Consider the following 17374-nt stretch of genomic DNA (forward strand, 5'->3'; position numbering starts at 1 on the left):
TGTAATATAAACACTTGGAGAATAAATCTCATAGTTAATCCCTCTGGTATCCCTGTGCCTAGTACCATGTCTTGAAAATATTACCCCAAAAAAAGGAATGTTTGTCAATAGACTGGCTTCACAGAAAGGAGATATCTGAGTAATGGAGTGAGTCGTTTCTATCTCTATTCAAAACACAAAACCAAATTGGGAAATCATATTTTTCCCTAAAACAAATTTTGAAAAAAGTAATACTATCATAAAAATCTATATTTCCATACAACCTTATGGCCTATGAATTTATAATGCACAATATTTCAAATGTGCTTACTAATACGTTTACTTCTTTCCTCACATGTGATAGAGTGCTCTCTTCCTCTCCCCATTGTTTATGAGAAATGCTTAAAAATAAGTCAAAAACTGTAGCCTCTGTCTGGCACTGAGCCATCCACCTAGTACCAGATTGTCCCTTTGGTTACATTTTTCTTTCTCAACAGTTTATATTTACACACTTTCTTTCCATTTAAATTATAGCTCCTCCACAGTTTGTGGTTAGGCCAAGAGATCAGATTGTTGCACAAGGTCGAACAGTGACATTTCCCTGTGAGACTAAAGGAAATCCACAGCCAGCTGTGTTTTGGCAGAAAGAAGGCAGCCAGGTGAGTGTGAGCATCGACTGCTTCTGTGAAGCCCCTGCCTTTGGTGAGCCTCAAAGTTTGCTTTGTCTTCCTTGTTATCAATGTTGAATTTACTTTGTTTCTAAGAATGGAACCGATTCATTTTAAAATAAGTGGGAATTAGATGTTCTGGTGTTGGTTTTCTAAAATTCTGTATCTTATATAGAATCAATACAATTCCATGTAACAAACGATCTTTAATTCTAACCAAAAGCTGTCACTATTTAAACTTTCTGAAAAGAAAAGTCATTTCGTTTTCTTGCACTGAACTACCCTGGAATGGTGAGACAACATACAGCACTTAGAACATCCCGTTAATATACATTTCCATTATTAAATTGCCAGGAAACAAATTTCAGTTACCTTCCTAGGTAAATAGTGTAAATAACTTTTTCTTTATCATTAAGTTAAGCATGCTTCCATTTAAGTGTGGGAAAAATATTTTGTTCCATCATCCTTTCTAGATTCCTTCACAGTAGGGTTGGACAGACAATAATACATTACAAACTGGAAGCAACTAACACTTTGGTCTTTGCTGTGCACTGGTTTATCTTCTTTAAGCAGCCGGTTTCTCAGATTCTCTGCTAAAATTCAATTGGATGCACAATTTTTCTCATTTAAGACTTGGTCCAAACTGTGATGAACACTCAGCCTCGAGGTGCTAAGGTTATGTTTGGAATTTCCAGCTTCAACCAGATCAGAAATTGGGTTCTTTGTCTAAGAACTTATCTATACATTCCTGAAGGACCTAGAGATATTTTTTTCTAGATGTTCCAGGACCATCGCCAAGGAGACATGTAGTTCTCAGGAAGAAGCCTATAGTGCTCCTCCTCAGCACCTTCTGCTATTTGGCCAAGTCCTGGGAGAATTTTCTGAGGAACAATGAAAACCACGATTATCAGGAAATCGAAAAACTTTGATTTTTAGATACGTATGGGGAATTGCCATAACCTTTATTAAGAGAACCTGTTGCTCAGAACTCAGGCATGATCATCTGGGTAGAGAGGCATCAGGAAGTTCCCTCAGTGGTCTTTTTAATTCTTGTGAGCTCCTATCTATTCCCGTTACACCCCAAACTAGCAGTTTTATAAAACTTGACCTGGGTGGACAAATTGTCTCTCCTCCCTTCCTGAATGCACCTGATGCAGTCACTCCCCTATGATCTGTGAGGTGTAAAATTAGTGATGGGAAGATAATACAAAGTGCTGACCACTGCCTTATCTAACATTGGAACTGTTTCAGGCCTTATTTCCTATCTTTTTAAAATCACTTTGTAACTATAAAATTGATATCTACACATAGAGTTCCTCAATTCTTCACTTAAAAATTGATTTTGGATAAAAGCATCACACACTCTAAACTCAGTGTTAAACAACATGACCTTAGCTATAACACACACACACACACACACACACACACACACACACGCGCACACACGCACGCACGCGCGCGAGCGCGCGAAAAGGAAAGAATTCTAAAGCCATTTTCCCTCTTGTGAATGTACAATCTTTGCAGCACTATTCATCTTTACTGAAATTTTCTCAACCTAAAATATGAGGATAATACATTTTACTTCACATAAGTTATGGAGATGTCATAATTTAGTTTATATAGAAAAGTGCCTTACATATTATGAAGGCCAACATGGTATTATTTCTAACATCTGGTTAGAAATGGGAAAATGCAGAATGCACCCGCTCCCCACTGAGTCCTGGCTACGTGGCAAGTTCATGCTTCTGCTCAGGTGAAGGCTGCAGGGCCTGAGGTCTTCCTCCGCCCGGACACTGTTGTCCAAGACCAAGGAGAGGCTCAGCACTGCTCCGGTACCCTCTGCCCCCAGACCCACACAGGCCTGGGAAGGCTGGGGCCAGGAGAGAAATAAATATTATTTATTCATAAACGATGCAGGTAACATGATGTAAAACAATTTGATTGTGGCAAATCTACACTGTAAATCCATGTATTGAGTCAAGCACCATTGTAGCATGTTTTGTTATTATATAGATACAGCTATATCATGTGTGAATCCCATGCCCTGAAATAGCTCCAGGTTATAAGATATTGCAGAAAATGTGCTTTGTTCCCATGGCCAAATAAACATGATATTTTAATATGCTACATGGTGTTTTAATGGTGCTGAAAAAGTAATGATTAAATAACTTCAGAGCATTTCTTCTTCTGTTATTTGACAAATCATTATGTAATTCCATAGATGTTAAATTTTCCAGTTAGATGATATGATTTGCTTATAATCTTAGGTCTGTTTTTTTTTCCTTCTCTACCTGTCTTCCTCACATCAGAGAGAAAGAGAGAGAGAGAAGAGAAGTGCTGGAGCAGATTGTAAAATTTTAAATCATGAATTGGGGTATCAGGAAAAATAAATTGGTTTTACTATCTCCAGTATCCAATTTTTGCAGTGATCTATGACAATCCTTCAGAAGAGAGAGTTAAGAGGCCTGGACTTAATGGTCCGTATTCCTCAATATGTGCTGATAATGCCAATTAGCACTAATAGGATACCCAGGCACTTCAAAGCAAGAAGAGCTCTGTAAAATTCTGGGTTTTGCTTGTAATCCATTATCTTTTGCCTAAGTCATACAAGCAGGGAATAAAAGATGATGGGTTAACCTCAATCATATGTCATTTTCCATGTCAACGAATCATTTAGAAGGTGGACTGATATTACACTGTAGAGGAAGAGATCCCAGAGAGAATTAAACCCATCTAATGTATTAGTGCTATGTAAATCAGTATTCTAATGGCTAATTGTAGGAAAGTGCACACTTTGAGTTATTGTATCATTTTCAAGTGGCTTTAAAATTTAGACCCTTCTCTTTCAGATGGTTTATTTCAGTAATATATCTGGATTCCATGGGAGAATTAGCTTGTTCGCAAATGATGTTTCATATGATAAAAATGTCTATCCTTGTATAGTAATACAAATTTTATAACAGGGCAATGGCATTTTGAAATTATGCTCCTGACATGCTAGCAAACATCACTTCTTTTAGAAAGGGTTTAACAACATGGTAATGTTTATGTAAAGTGGGCTTATGGTGTCACACTTGAATCTAATAAAGTGGACATCCATCATGTTGCAATAAAGAGAAGAGCTTCTAATTAAAGTAGGACATCATTCTCAGGATTAAAGTCATTTAGCGTAATTGAAAAGTGTTAATACCCTATTTTATCCTCTTCCATTGGTATTACTTCAAGGGTAAAAAACATTTTAAGGTGAAATGTGTCTTATGCCTTTAATTGAATGTTATTATCTTCTTATTTTAACGTATTGAAACTGTTTAATTACAAACCTGGAAAATTAATTACTATATTGAGAAACAGATCGCATAGGGTTATAATGTCTGTTTTGTAAATAAATACAACATAAAATTGATATGTTCTTATTTATAATCCATCTTGGAAATATATCTCAATATAATTTATGACACCCAAATGTTTTTCTTAATTGAGTAACAGTAAAGCAACATAGGTCATGGCAGTTAATATCCCTGCTCTCATATGAAAACATTTTAAAGATTGTGATTAGTCTGCTTATATTTAATATGAGATAGATAGTAAACTAACTTAAGAAAGAGTATTATTATGAAATTTTTTTAAGATTGCACACATACTTCAGAAAGTCTTTATCTTCTCTTTATTTTCTTTGATTTGCCTATTAATCCTGCTTGGCCTACAGCATTTGTTCATAGTTCACTTTGAGGCTCTTACGATACGTAGAAAACTTACAGCACAAGTGGACTGGGCTCTGTGTCAGTCTCAGTAACACATTTTTTTTCACATTGTTAGGAGAAATTTTGATAATATCATGTACTAAAAATGATCAGCAGAAAATATATTTTCCATTCTTTAGTAATGTGCAGCGTATAAAATGTATGCATAGTTGATGTTTCATTACATAGCCTCACTTTCTTATGAGTTGAGTCAGATAAGCATTATTATGCCCATTTTACAGATCAGCAAACCATCTTTCAAATATATGAAGTAATTATCAGAAAGTTAGGAAAAGATGAAACTGCTAAGATACTTATTTTTTAAAGACGATTGTGCCTTCAACTAGAGCATGCTGGCTTTTTAGAGCATATTATTTTTCCATCATTTGCAAAAAGTTTCTCAGTGAAACTCACAATGTGCCATTAAATTATTTCAATACTATGTGTTTTTTTTTTTATTAAACCTACGTATTTTCTTTTCCAACCATATTCCCATAACTGCAATAGCTATTGTTAGTGTAATTTTCCTTCCAAATGGGAAAAGAATATTGATGAGATTGTGTTTGCTTCCACAGAACCTGCTTTTCCCAAACCAACCACAGCAGCCCAATAGTAGATGTTCTGTGTCACCAACTGGAGACCTCACGATTACCAACATTCAACGTTCAGATGCGGGTTACTATATTTGCCAGGCCCTAACTGTGGCAGGAAGCATTTTAGCAAAAGCTCAACTGGAAGTTACTGATGGTGCAGTATTATTAGATTTGTCTTATGGAAATAATGGTTTTTAAAAAATGGTTATTCGTTGATTTTTAGAAAGAGAGAGTAGGGACTGGGAGAGAGAGCGATCAATTTGTTGTTCTACTTATTTATGCATTTATTGGTTTATTTTTATATATGCCCTGACTGGGGAATGAACCTGCAACCTTGGCATATTGGGATGATATTGTAACCTGACCAGGGCATACTTTTTAGTGCAAGATTCACGTTAACATGTGAAATGTTCTGATTTGTTAGTTAAATTATTTTAATAAATTCTTATCATTTTAGTTTGGATCTAGATAAAATAACATTTTTAATAGTTTATAATTCTCCTTGATTTAATACCATTTATTTTCCCAGAGAACTTCCAAGATAATCTATTTATTGTTAAAAACATAGCGATGCATTATTTTAAAGACATGATACCACTGTCAAATTGTACAGACATGTTCTCTGTATATTTTAATTAGTTTTGTGAAGACATGTTTGCTTCTAATAGATAATAATATTATTTTACTAGAGGAGAAATATAGCATCTTTAATATTCAGTGGAAATGGAGATGGGTTTTTAGTTAGCTAGTGACATCCTATGACTTTTTAATTATACATTCACTGTGTTAAATTAATTAAACACCTCAAAACTGCTGTTGGATGCTAAAATTATTATTTCTTTATTTGAACAGATGTACTAGGAATCTTAAACGAAGCACCTATACTCATAGCAAAAGTTGGAAAAGAGACAAGAGCTTTAACTGATTTTTCCCCCAACAGCTTGTCACAAATGACAACTAGGGAGTTTTAGATACTTTTTTTAACCTATGAGCATGAATTTAAGCTCTATTTTTTTGATGCCTTAAATTTTTTTCTGCTCTCCTATATTTGTGAATTTGTGGGTAGTTTTTTTTTTTTTTTTTTCTTGACACTATGATTCTGAGACACAAGAGCTTCTGTCTGAGACCTCTCTGATTCTCTTCTGGTGGAATGTGCTTTCATACAATTCACATTTACATGTAGATTAAAAGGTCACTTAAAATTAATAGGAAGGCAATGCTTTGTAATGTTCCTGCTATTGCTTGATTCAGCACATTGGCAGGAATGGAAATAATGTAAATAGAACAGACAAACATTGGCTGTGGTGTCCTGGGTAGTGAATGGTTGCACTTGCTGCTGCTGCAGAGATTCGCTGCTGCCAAACGGAAAGAAGCCAGGTTTAGGAAGGATCGGTGCTGAGCTGTTCCTGTAGCTGGACATGACCTTTTACTCTTCATGAGTCCATATTTCCTTAAACTAAATATAATTGTTCATCTTTGTTAAGATTTTAAGTTTTCTACTATGAACAAAAATGTCCAGGTACATATACTTGGAAAATCTGATATTCTGGCCAAAGCCAAGTTTTAGTCTACACTATTACAAAACATTTGAAACAACACGTAAGATCTCTATTGCAATCCTTTGAAGATCTCAGGTTATATTATTTTACAAAAGACAGACTCTAAAATATTATTAAATGAAGAAAATTTTATGGAAAAACATATTTGTAGAAAATAAAATTGAGGAATTAGAAAAGTTGGTTTATGGTATGACTGTGGTTCATGAAACAGGTGGATATTCAGAATTATGATTAATATAATGGAACAGAAAATTTTTGTTTTCAGAATTTATGTTAGTTGAGGACATGATCACACAAAACGCAGTACTTATTCTAACTGCGTTTCTAAGGTCAAAATTAAGACAGTGATAAACAGTTTTAAATCTGGTGAACAAAATGGCTCTGTACATTTTCCTACAACTGGCTTGAACATTAATTACTACATTGATTTTTACTTAAGTAAGCAATCTCAAAATCAAGATCCTTTTTCAAAAACATTGAATGAAGGTTATAGAGTTATTGATTCTTAGAGTAAAGAAACTTAACTTCAAGGCTCGCACACACGTATTATTATTGTAAACAACTCTGTCTCCAAATTTTAACTCGCCACATTGGTTGATGACTTCAGCTTTAGTGTTTTGAATTTTTTTAATTTGGTTATCAATTTAAAAATATGTGATCCATTATTTTTATTTTCAACATTTTTTGTGAGCATGATTCAGGGCCATTTAGAGCCGATTGAAATTCCAATGAAGAATGAAAGCATATGCCATGTTCTGAGAAACAAGCAAAACATCTATAGCAATGCTCCTGTTGTTATGTTTTTACACTTAGACTTCTTTCTCAGAAATATTTTTAGCTCAAGTGTTCATATAAGATGAGATTGCTAATGGTGATGAAAGGAACTTTTAAATGATAATTTTACTGATTATAGATTGAGATAAGATGCTTCAATATACTTGAGTTTTAAAATATCCCATTAAAATACCTCATTAATTCATTGCTACTGTTCTTCATTTCTTCTTTTCTTCTACACCTTGTCTTTGAGAAAATTAAAATATTGTAATGAGAATTCTATGAGTAGAGTCAATAGAATCTAAAAGGACTGATGGGAAGACATGTACTTATATCTTATATTGACAAAAATGTTACATCACAATCTTATATGACTGATTTATTGGAGATTTATAATGCATAGTCAGAGAAAACCATGGAGTTGTTCACAGATCACTGCAAACCCTAAGTGTTCATTTAACCATTGTCCTTAATGTGATGGAAACCTGTGGTCATCTTTCACCCATAACACGATTGAACTGAAAATTCCTTCTGGCCAGGAGAGTTTTAATTACTTTATTGATCAAATTCATTTAAAATAAGATGAGTGAAATATTTGGGAAGTAAAAAATAGATAAATAAATAAATAAATAAATAAATAAAGTAGATGCATTTTGGCTATATGTAATGATTTCAAGAAAATGAAAATAAAACTAGGTTATAAGAAGTTCCCTGAATTCTATATAGATATTTAATTTGAAACAGTTATTTAAAACTCACTAAATAGTATCTACTCTGCTACTACAGAACTATTTTTCTTGCTGAATTTAAAAATTATAATGTTTTATGAATTGCCTTTCCTGTTTTGGTCCATGAAGTAAATAAATTCTATGGAACTTCCCATTTGAATATCTAATTGCCCAATTATCGCCAGAGGTGGCATAATTGATATGATATTGTACGTTCACATTCTCTGATGATTATTTTATTTACTTTTAAAGTAAATAATTTGATTAAGGAAATCAGTAAAATAATAGGTCTAATTTGTTTTGTAAAGAATACGTGAGCAGTATTTTATTGTTTTTCTTGAGTTTTTATAAGATTTTCTACATACATACATGCCTGCACACAGATTTTAATGTATATTTTGATGTAGTAGGCTTAGGTTGGTTGAAAATCTACTACATCTTTCCAGGCAAGGGACCAATATAATAACTTGCATCTTTAATTAAAATTGATTGGTTTTCTCATGATAGGCTCTAAAAAGGCTGCTTACTGTATTGCTTTTTTCTCAGGACTGTAAAGAATAGAAAAAAAGATGATGCATATAGGTTGAGAAATAATCATATACTGGCATTTATAGAAACTGATAGACAAAATGATTAGAAGATTGATAAGCAATAAGACTATTTTATTATGAACATTGTAATATAACATGATCTTGAGAAAAACTCTCTTCACAATTGCTTAGTGGAAATAGAATCCACTATAATTTTATATATAAACTAAATAATAGTTCTCATAGTTCAAGGGTCAACAGTGTATGTGTGTATTTTGAAGAAATGGCTAAAATTATATAAGATCAGCCTGGAGCATCTTCTAGTATCAGAAAGTAAGGAAGTACTCAGAAAAACAAAAACAAAAACCCACACGTTGTTGGGGGTTGGAGGTAGATGTCAAAGGAGCACAGGAGCCAAATAAATGAGCACCCAAAGGCCAATGTAGAAATTTGAGCAGCAAAACAAATGAAGTGGTATTGGAGTATAAGTCAAAATATAAAATAAATATGCATGAGTACATATTGATAAAAATATTGTTAAATAAATTAATAAGTGGAGAAGAGACAAACCTTCTGTGCACGATAGTTCCAAATGTTTGTGTAAATACTCTGCCCTCAAGGAAGTGGAGCATAACTCCCCACTCTTTACGTGTGGACTACTTAGAGGCATTCCTCCCTGAGGGTACAGCTATGAAAAGGGGTAAATTTAACTTTATGGTGGAGAAACCTAACAAACAGTGAACATCAACAGTGGTATGTCTTTTTTATAAATTTACAAAATATGTCTCCCTCACCCATCTCTCCCATACCCAAGCACTTCCCTGCCTCTGGCAACTGTCATCTTCTGTATCTATGGTCTTTTTTGTGTGTTTGCTTGCTTGTTTGTTCTAAATTCAGGTACAATTTAAAAATTGATATTTATTTTTTCAATTTTAAAACATTTAATTTATTATATATATTTTTAAAACATTTAAAAATATGTTTTTAAAACATTTAAAAATACACACATTATATATATTTTTAAAACAAATAAAAATATGTTTTTAAAACATTTAAAAATACACACAACACACACATACACATACACACACACACAGTTGACCCTTGAACAATGTGTAGGTTAGGGGTACTGACCTTCTTTGCAGTTGAAGATCCATGTATAACTTTTGACTCCCAAAAATTTTAACTAATAACCTACTGTTGACCGACAGCCTTACAGATAAAATAAATAGTTGATTAACATATGTTTTCTATGCTGTATTATATATTGTATCCTTACAATGAAGTAATCTAGAAAAAAGAAACTATTATTAAGAAAATAATATATATGCATGAAATAAAAAAAACATATCTTGGATAATTAACCAAAATCTTTGTTTAAGTTTATAGAACTTTCTCTTAATTCTAAGAATCTTTCCTTTGACCTGGACATGTAAGCTTGCCTCCATTTGACTCCATATTTTCATTACCCATTTAAATAATACTATATATTCTGATATATTTCCTAAATCATTACAAAATACTTCTAAAAACACTGAAGATAAAATTTAATTAAAAACACACTGAAATAAAAGTTGAGATTATGGAAAATTTATCCAACAAATACAGGAATTGATAGATATGTAAACACTATTGAAAACCCAATGTTTGTCATACCATAAATAAAGTCTAATTAGATTGCTTATCTTTGCTTAATTGTAAGGACCAATTAAGTTATATCATCCAAATTATGTTACTATAATTTAAAGACTCAATAACAATTTTGGATATAATTTATTTATAATCAAATATTTTGACATCAGCAGAAATACTATAGCCTATATACATAAAGCATGTAACTAGTGATAGCAAGGGTGAAATTATGTATTAGGCATATATTTATAATAAAATAAAAGTGAAAATTGATTCTACTCATGTATCCTCCACTGTCTTTCTTAAATATGCATATGAGAGATAAAACAGACATTTTATGATGGCTGTAATAAGCCATCCATATTTTCATTTTAATATGATTAAGCCTTTCAATAACAGTAAGCCTTTCTAAAATGTTAGAATTTTATGCCATTAGCATCTTAATCATAGGTAATTCAAAGTTATAAATAATAATATGGCCTCAGTATAGTGTGTACAGATGATAAATATTTGATGGATACAGAATAAGTTATAAGTAATATTGATTTGGGGGCTTTAACGTTACTTTCTATATCAAGACTACTGAACTTTATAGCAGTTAAAATGTTCTGAAAATATCTTTGTCCTTTAGTTTTAACAGATAGACCTCCACCCATAATTCTACAAGGCCCTGCCAACCAAACACTAGCAGTAGATGGCACAGCATTACTGAAATGTAAAGCAACTGGTGATCCTCTTCCTGTAATTAGCTGGTTAAAGGAGGGATTCACTTTTCTGGGTAGAGATCCAAGAGCAACTATACAAGACAAAGGAACATTGCAGATTAAAAACTTACGGGTAAGTAATGTTCAACTTGTAAGTATCTTTATCCCAACTTATGTACTGACCTAGAGAAAACTGTGTGTGAACTTAAAACCTCATATCCCTGCACATTGCTCTACATTTTATTATGGTCCATGTTAGTTCGTATTGTACAAATGATGAATTCCAATTAGAGGGAATATCATTGTTCTTATGTTACTCATAATTTTTAAGCAGACTTAGAAAGTTTTTACTCCTTCATCCAAATCCATCCTATATAATGAAGAGCTAATATGAAAATGGTCATCACACCCTCACACAATCATGCCTTAATGGCTCAGACACTCAACACTAGGGAGAGAGGAATGGGGACCAGGCAGGAACAAATGAGCTTGTGAGAGAGGACTGGGAAGCAGCCAGGCTGTGGCTCGGGAGAGGAACAAGCTGCCTGCCCCGCGGTCCCTGGCGCCAGTGGCTGGGCCTGCACCTGTGGCCTGGGAGAGGGACAAGGCGCACACCTCATGGTTCCAGGCACCAGTGCCTGTGGCTGTGGCCCGGGAGAGGGATGAGCTGCCTGCCCCATGGTCCCGGGTGCCTGCAGCTGCAGCCCAGGCAAAACCGCCTGCCCAAGGTCCCCTGCAGCTTCAGCCAGCTTGGGCAAAGCCGGCCTAGGTCCTGGGTGCCTGCAGCCATCCAGAGGGAGGGAAGATCAGGTCCTGAGTGCAGAGGTGGTTAGGGGTGATCAGGCCAGCAGGGTAGCAATTAGAGGAGATCAGGCAGGCAGAGGTGGTTAGGGCGATCAGACAGGCAGGCAGAGGGGTTAGGGGCAATCAGTAAGGCAGGCAGGCAAGCCATCAGGAGCCAGAGGTCCAGGATTGCTAGAGGCAGTCGGACATCCCCCAAGAAGTCCCACATTGGAGAGGGTGCAGGCTGGGCTGAGGGACCCCTTCCAGTGCACGAATTTCATGCACCAGGTGTCTATATAATAAAAGCCTAAGCGACTTTTATGGCAGAACAACCGGTCGCTATGATGCACACTGACCACCAGGGAGAGATGCTCAACAGAGGAGCTGCCCCCTGGTGGTCAGTGAGCTCCCACAGGGGTAGCGCTGCTCAGCCAGAAGCTGGGCTCAAGGCTGGCGAGTGCAGCAGTGGTTGCGGGAGCCTCTCCTGCCTCTGCAGCAGCACTAGGGAACAGTGAGCCCAGCAGTAGGGAGCCTGCTGCTAAGGAGCAGCGAGCCAAGCAGTAAGGAGCGATCAGGCAGGTGGTAAGGAGTGAGGGGTCCTGGACTGCAAGAGGGATATCTGACTGCCAGCTGGGGATCGGGCCTAAGCCGACAGGCGGACATTTCCCCCAGGGGTCCCATACTGTGAGAGGAAACAGGCCACACTGAGGGACCCCTCAGTATGTACATAATCCATGAAATTGAAAATCTTAATTACATAAAGTTAATGATAGGAATAGAATATTTAAATAATTTTAAAATGACAAATACAGCTGATTTAAACTCATGAACAAAGGACATTTATAAGGAAATGTGGATAAATTGGCTTGACCAAACAGCTGTGTGGAAAACATAAAGAGATGAGACTGAATAATAGGAGACAGGTTTAACTAGTTCATAAAATATCTTACATTTTAGGTTAAGTTGCTATAGAGTTTAAATGTAAGCCTGTGGACAAGAATAAGCCTTGTTGGTCTTTTAACAGAGGATGCCTGTTCCTGCCAACTTAAGTAAGTTACACCTGCTTCAGGATCAACTCAATCAAAATAAATGTTTACTTCTGAGTATTGTATTAGCTATGTACTACTGTGTAACAAATCAGCAAAAAACATAGAGGCTTAAAGCAATACACATTTACTACCTCACAATATCTGTGGGTTTAGAAGCCTGGGCATGACTTAGTTAGGTTTTCTTCTTTAGGGTCCAAAAGTCTATAATCAGGTGGGTCATCTGAAGATTGACTTGGGATAGATTTGATTCCAAGCAACATGATAGCAGCAGCACTCAATTACTTGTGACTGATGACTTCAGAATCTTTCTTACTGTTGGCTGCCTTTAGTTCCTTGCTATATGGATATTCCCAATGTGATTTCTTGCTTCCTCAAAGTCAACAAGAAAGAGAGTCTCCTAGCAAGAGAGGCATTGCTGTTCTAGCAGCATGATCAGAAATATGACATCCTGACACCCTTGCTTAATTCTGTTGGCAAGAAGTAAATCAACAGGCCTTCCACAGGCAAGCTGAGGGATTATACAAGGTGTAACTACCAAGAGGATATATCATGGGGGTGACCTGCCCTTCAAAAATATATTCAATTTTTATGCAGCAAGAGAGCCTCCCTTTATGCAGCAAGCGCTATGCCAACACTTGAATGTATATTATAGTAATCAAAAGATTGGGAATGAGAGCCAGCACTAAGATGGTTGACGTAATAGTGCACAAATAAAAAATCAATTGAAAATGATTCAGTGGAAGAAGAGTTAGTAGAATCTGGTCTTTGGGGAGAAATTAGGAACCAAGATGAAGAAAAAAACAAAGCAAAAAAACCCAAAAAACAATGTTGAATTTTCCCTTTTACAATGCTCATAATGTTCACTTACAATGCCAAATTATTTGCAATCATATACTTACTTTGTATTTATCAGTATATCATACAGATACATATACAAAAAGGAAAATTTTATCTATTTTTACATTGTGTGTGCACACACAGACACACAAATATTCAATATATTAAATGCATTTTTATTTTAAGGCACAAGCATTAATTATTGCTCAAAGTAGGAAAAAATGCTTTTTAATTCAGTTAAAAGAAAAATAAATTAATATAGATTTTAGCCTGTCTTTTTATTGATTGTAAATTAATTGTTAACCTTCTATGAACAAAATGGGAGTTATTAAGAAATTAATGCCAACTCCCCTTGAGTAAACATTTTAACCTCTCTCTCTGTGGGCTAAAGGCAGACTTGGGCCATGGAGGTTAATGCAGTTTGACTGTACTGCTGAATTAGAGGTTGTGCTTGAATGGTCAGGATCCCAAGTAATGTTTGAAAAAAGCAATTAAAGGTGGGTGCTTGATGATGTCAAACTCTGAGCCCTCTGACAGACTCCTGAGCAGTCTGTCTGAGATGCAGGCTCCTGGGGGCTTGTCTGCAGCCAACTGCACAAGGAGTACAGTAGGTGACGGAGGCTGACAGCACATGAATCTCTTTTTAAAGCACTTGCTTAAGGATAAAAGGAAAAGGGTGGGAAAGCCTTGAAATGCCTGTGATCAGAAATGACATTATTTAAAGTTGAACGAATAAAAATGAATGCGATGATGATGATGACATAGGAGTGACTTTTAGCAATGAGATTTAGGCTTTTGATAGCACTTTTGCTAAACTCAAAAAAATGATTCTCTTTCTGTAACATGACTGTCTTTAAAGGGAGATAAAAATGGGTTTTGCAGTACTTCACTCATATCAAAAGACTTTCTGTAGGTTATATTCTTTTGTGTCTCACTATTTTTTTGATACTTAATGCAAGAGGGGAAATAGAATGATGAACATTGTGTTCCTATAGTTCAGCTAATTGGTTGCTGAATCTGTATCTTTTGAGAAGTAGAAAATTTGAACACTCATTAAAACATATCTACCACAGCTAATGTCAGACTTGTATCTCCCCACAATGACAAGGAGATCTGTTAAGAAGCTTTACCTACATACCCTTCTTGTAGCATTTGCACGTAATAACAAGTGCTACATTTTAGTTCAACAGCTATAATAAAATGCAAATTCTTCACTCTTTCAGAGACCATATTCAAATGAACATCCCATTAAAATCCAACTCAGCTCATTATATTTAGTTTGTGAGTGATGCTTCTTAAATGAACAGATTTCTAATGACTAATGTGCTCAGCCACATCTGAAAGAAGAGCTTTTCCCACAAAGGCTCTCCCCCATCATCACTTCCATAATGGAAGATAGTTGTATGGAGATAATATTGCAAAGAATGATGTTCCAGAGCAATTTGAACCTTAGGTTAAAATACATAATGACATGTAAAATAAATTAAAATGGAATCACAGTAACATCCATGAACTAAAGATTTACATGAGAATCAATTCTGAAAAGTTCAGTCATCCACCCGCTTACATTTTGAACCCAGCAGGTAGTATATTCTATGACCTCCCATATTTCATCAACAATTAGATTCATGTTCACTGCAGAATTTTGATTCTATATTTAACTTGCCTTATTCTGTGTGGTCATCAGTTTCTCTTTCCAGTCTCACTCTTCCTTTAGCCCTAAACTGATACCAATTAATGTTTGCAATGTAAGCCCACAGGGTTCAACCACACATCTTATTTAATCTTGGGGCTTTTGTCAATGCATGATCATAGAGTATTCTTCATTTTACATTTATAAAATAGAACTTTTGATTATATTATTAATTATTCCTAAAAGTCTTTTGTTATTCTTCAACAAATAGCAGAAATATTTTAAGTGATTAATAAAATGGCTACTTTTATGTATACTTATAAAATGAGTTATGTATTAGATTATTTCTGTGGTCTCTTTCAGCTCTAAAATTGCAATTTTCCATTGGCATGATTTGTTTATTTTTTAATGATATAATTATATTCCATTCATTGTTATACTGCTACAATTTAAATATAGCTGGATACTGATCTCGTTAAAGGGAAATATTTAGTATTTTTAATTTTTTAATATTTCCAACAAATTATTTTAAACACTTTAATTCTCTCCCCACCTTGCTCACTAGATTTCTGATACTGGAACTTATACTTGTGTGGCTACAAGTTCAAGTGGGGAGACTTCCTGGAGTGCTGTGCTGGATGTCACAGGTGAATTCTTTGTGAATTATCTTCCCAGAATTTATCTTCTCAAGAAATCTTCTGTTAAAAAGAAGGAACTCCTACCATTTGCAACATCATGGATGGAACTGGAGAGCATTATGCTAAGTGAAACAAGCCAGTCAATGAAGGAAAAATACCACATGATCTCACTCATTCATGGATAATAAAGACCATTACAAACTTTTGAACAATAATAGATACAGAGGCAGAGCTGCCTCAAACTGATTGTCAAACTGCAGTGGGAAGGCCAGAGAGAGTTGGGGGGCAGGAGGGAGGGGAGTAAGAGATCAACCGAAGGACTTGTATGCATGCATATAAGCATAACTAATGGACATAAGACACTGGGGGGTAAGGGAGGGTAGTGGTTTGTCAAGGGCGGGGGGGGGGAAAAGGATACTTATGTAATACCCTTTGTAATACTTTAAGAGGAAAATAAATAAAAAAAAAAAAAAAAAAAAAAAAAAAAAAAAGAAATCTTGCATGCATTTTAGTGATTACCTCATTATCAAATACCAAGTTAAGAAGAGATCAATATTTTAAATTCATTAAATGTAAAAATTGTCATGCCACTTTTTAATTCCTGCACTTCTTACACATAGCATCGCAAATATGCAATTTGATACATTTTTTCTTGACAACCTTATTTTATTTTCTCAATCTAAAGAGAAAGCAATCCTAATGATCATGTGGGAAAGCAAACATTTAGTAACATGTAGGAAAAGCAAATGTTCACTTATATACTTTTGTTCACTGACTAGGTCACTTATGTAATATACGATTTTTCTTTTTTAACCATAGTCGTCAGCATATGCATTCAGGAATGAAGCTTTTTCTGTTTGTCCTCTACAGAATCTGGAGCAACAATCAGTAAAAATTATGATTTAAATGACCTGCCAGGACCACCATCCAAACCACAGGTCACTGACGTTACTAAGAACAGTGTCACCTTGTCCTGGCAACCAGGTACCCCTGGGACCCTCCCGGCAAGTTCATATATCATTGAGGCGTTCAGGTATGGGATATTTCCTATGTTCTCCATTGGGTTTTGCTTTAGTTCATATGTTCTCAAATCTCCTGCTTTTTTATTTTAAGGACGGGATCAATCAGTACATTTTAAGAATTTACTTTAAATCTGACTTTATTCAAGAATAGACTTAAGTGTGTTTCTTTTTCATTTTAACCTTAATTATAAGATTAAATATGTATTATCCCTGCCTAAGTTTATAGGAATCTAATTATGACATAATCACGTAGCTCCTTTGTTTACCCTGTCCATTATAAGGATTTAAGATGAGAATTTCGGCATTAGAAGTAAGCAGAAAATAATTTAATTAGGCACAAGGACCTTTTAAGTTATGCAATGTTTATTGAGGCACAGAACCTGGAATTTTGTTTCCTAATACCTACAGCAGAACTTAAAATAATTCCATTTGAATACATATTTAAATACATCTATTGGTTATGCTTAAGAGAAAATTAAAAACTACAACTAAAAAATTATTGTAT

The 17374-nt window shown here is 34.9% G+C and overlaps 1 protein-coding gene across 9 annotated transcripts in view; it reads left to right on the forward strand.

The window, feature by feature from the left end:
* ROBO2 (roundabout guidance receptor 2) overlaps nt 1-17374 on the forward strand; it is a 691429-nt gene that overhangs the window by 556091 nt on the left and 117964 nt on the right. For all 9 annotated transcript variants that reach the window (XM_070406004.1, XM_070406006.1, XM_070406010.1 and 6 more), the window contains 5 exons: nt 514-638; nt 4963-5134; nt 10835-11040; nt 15775-15856; nt 16718-16880. In XM_070406004.1, the coding sequence (XP_070262105.1) occupies nt 514-638; nt 4963-5134; nt 10835-11040; nt 15775-15856; nt 16718-16880 (748 nt within the window). The remainder of the gene's footprint in view (nt 1-513; nt 639-4962; nt 5135-10834; nt 11041-15774; nt 15857-16717; nt 16881-17374) is intronic.

Source organism: Myotis yumanensis, unplaced genomic scaffold, assembly GCF_028538775.1.
Source record: "Myotis yumanensis isolate MYYU_CA2020_CCGP unplaced genomic scaffold, mMyoYum1.0.hap1 SCAF_2, whole genome shotgun sequence".
NCBI classification, from domain to species: Eukaryota; Metazoa; Chordata; class Mammalia; order Chiroptera; family Vespertilionidae; genus Myotis; species Myotis yumanensis.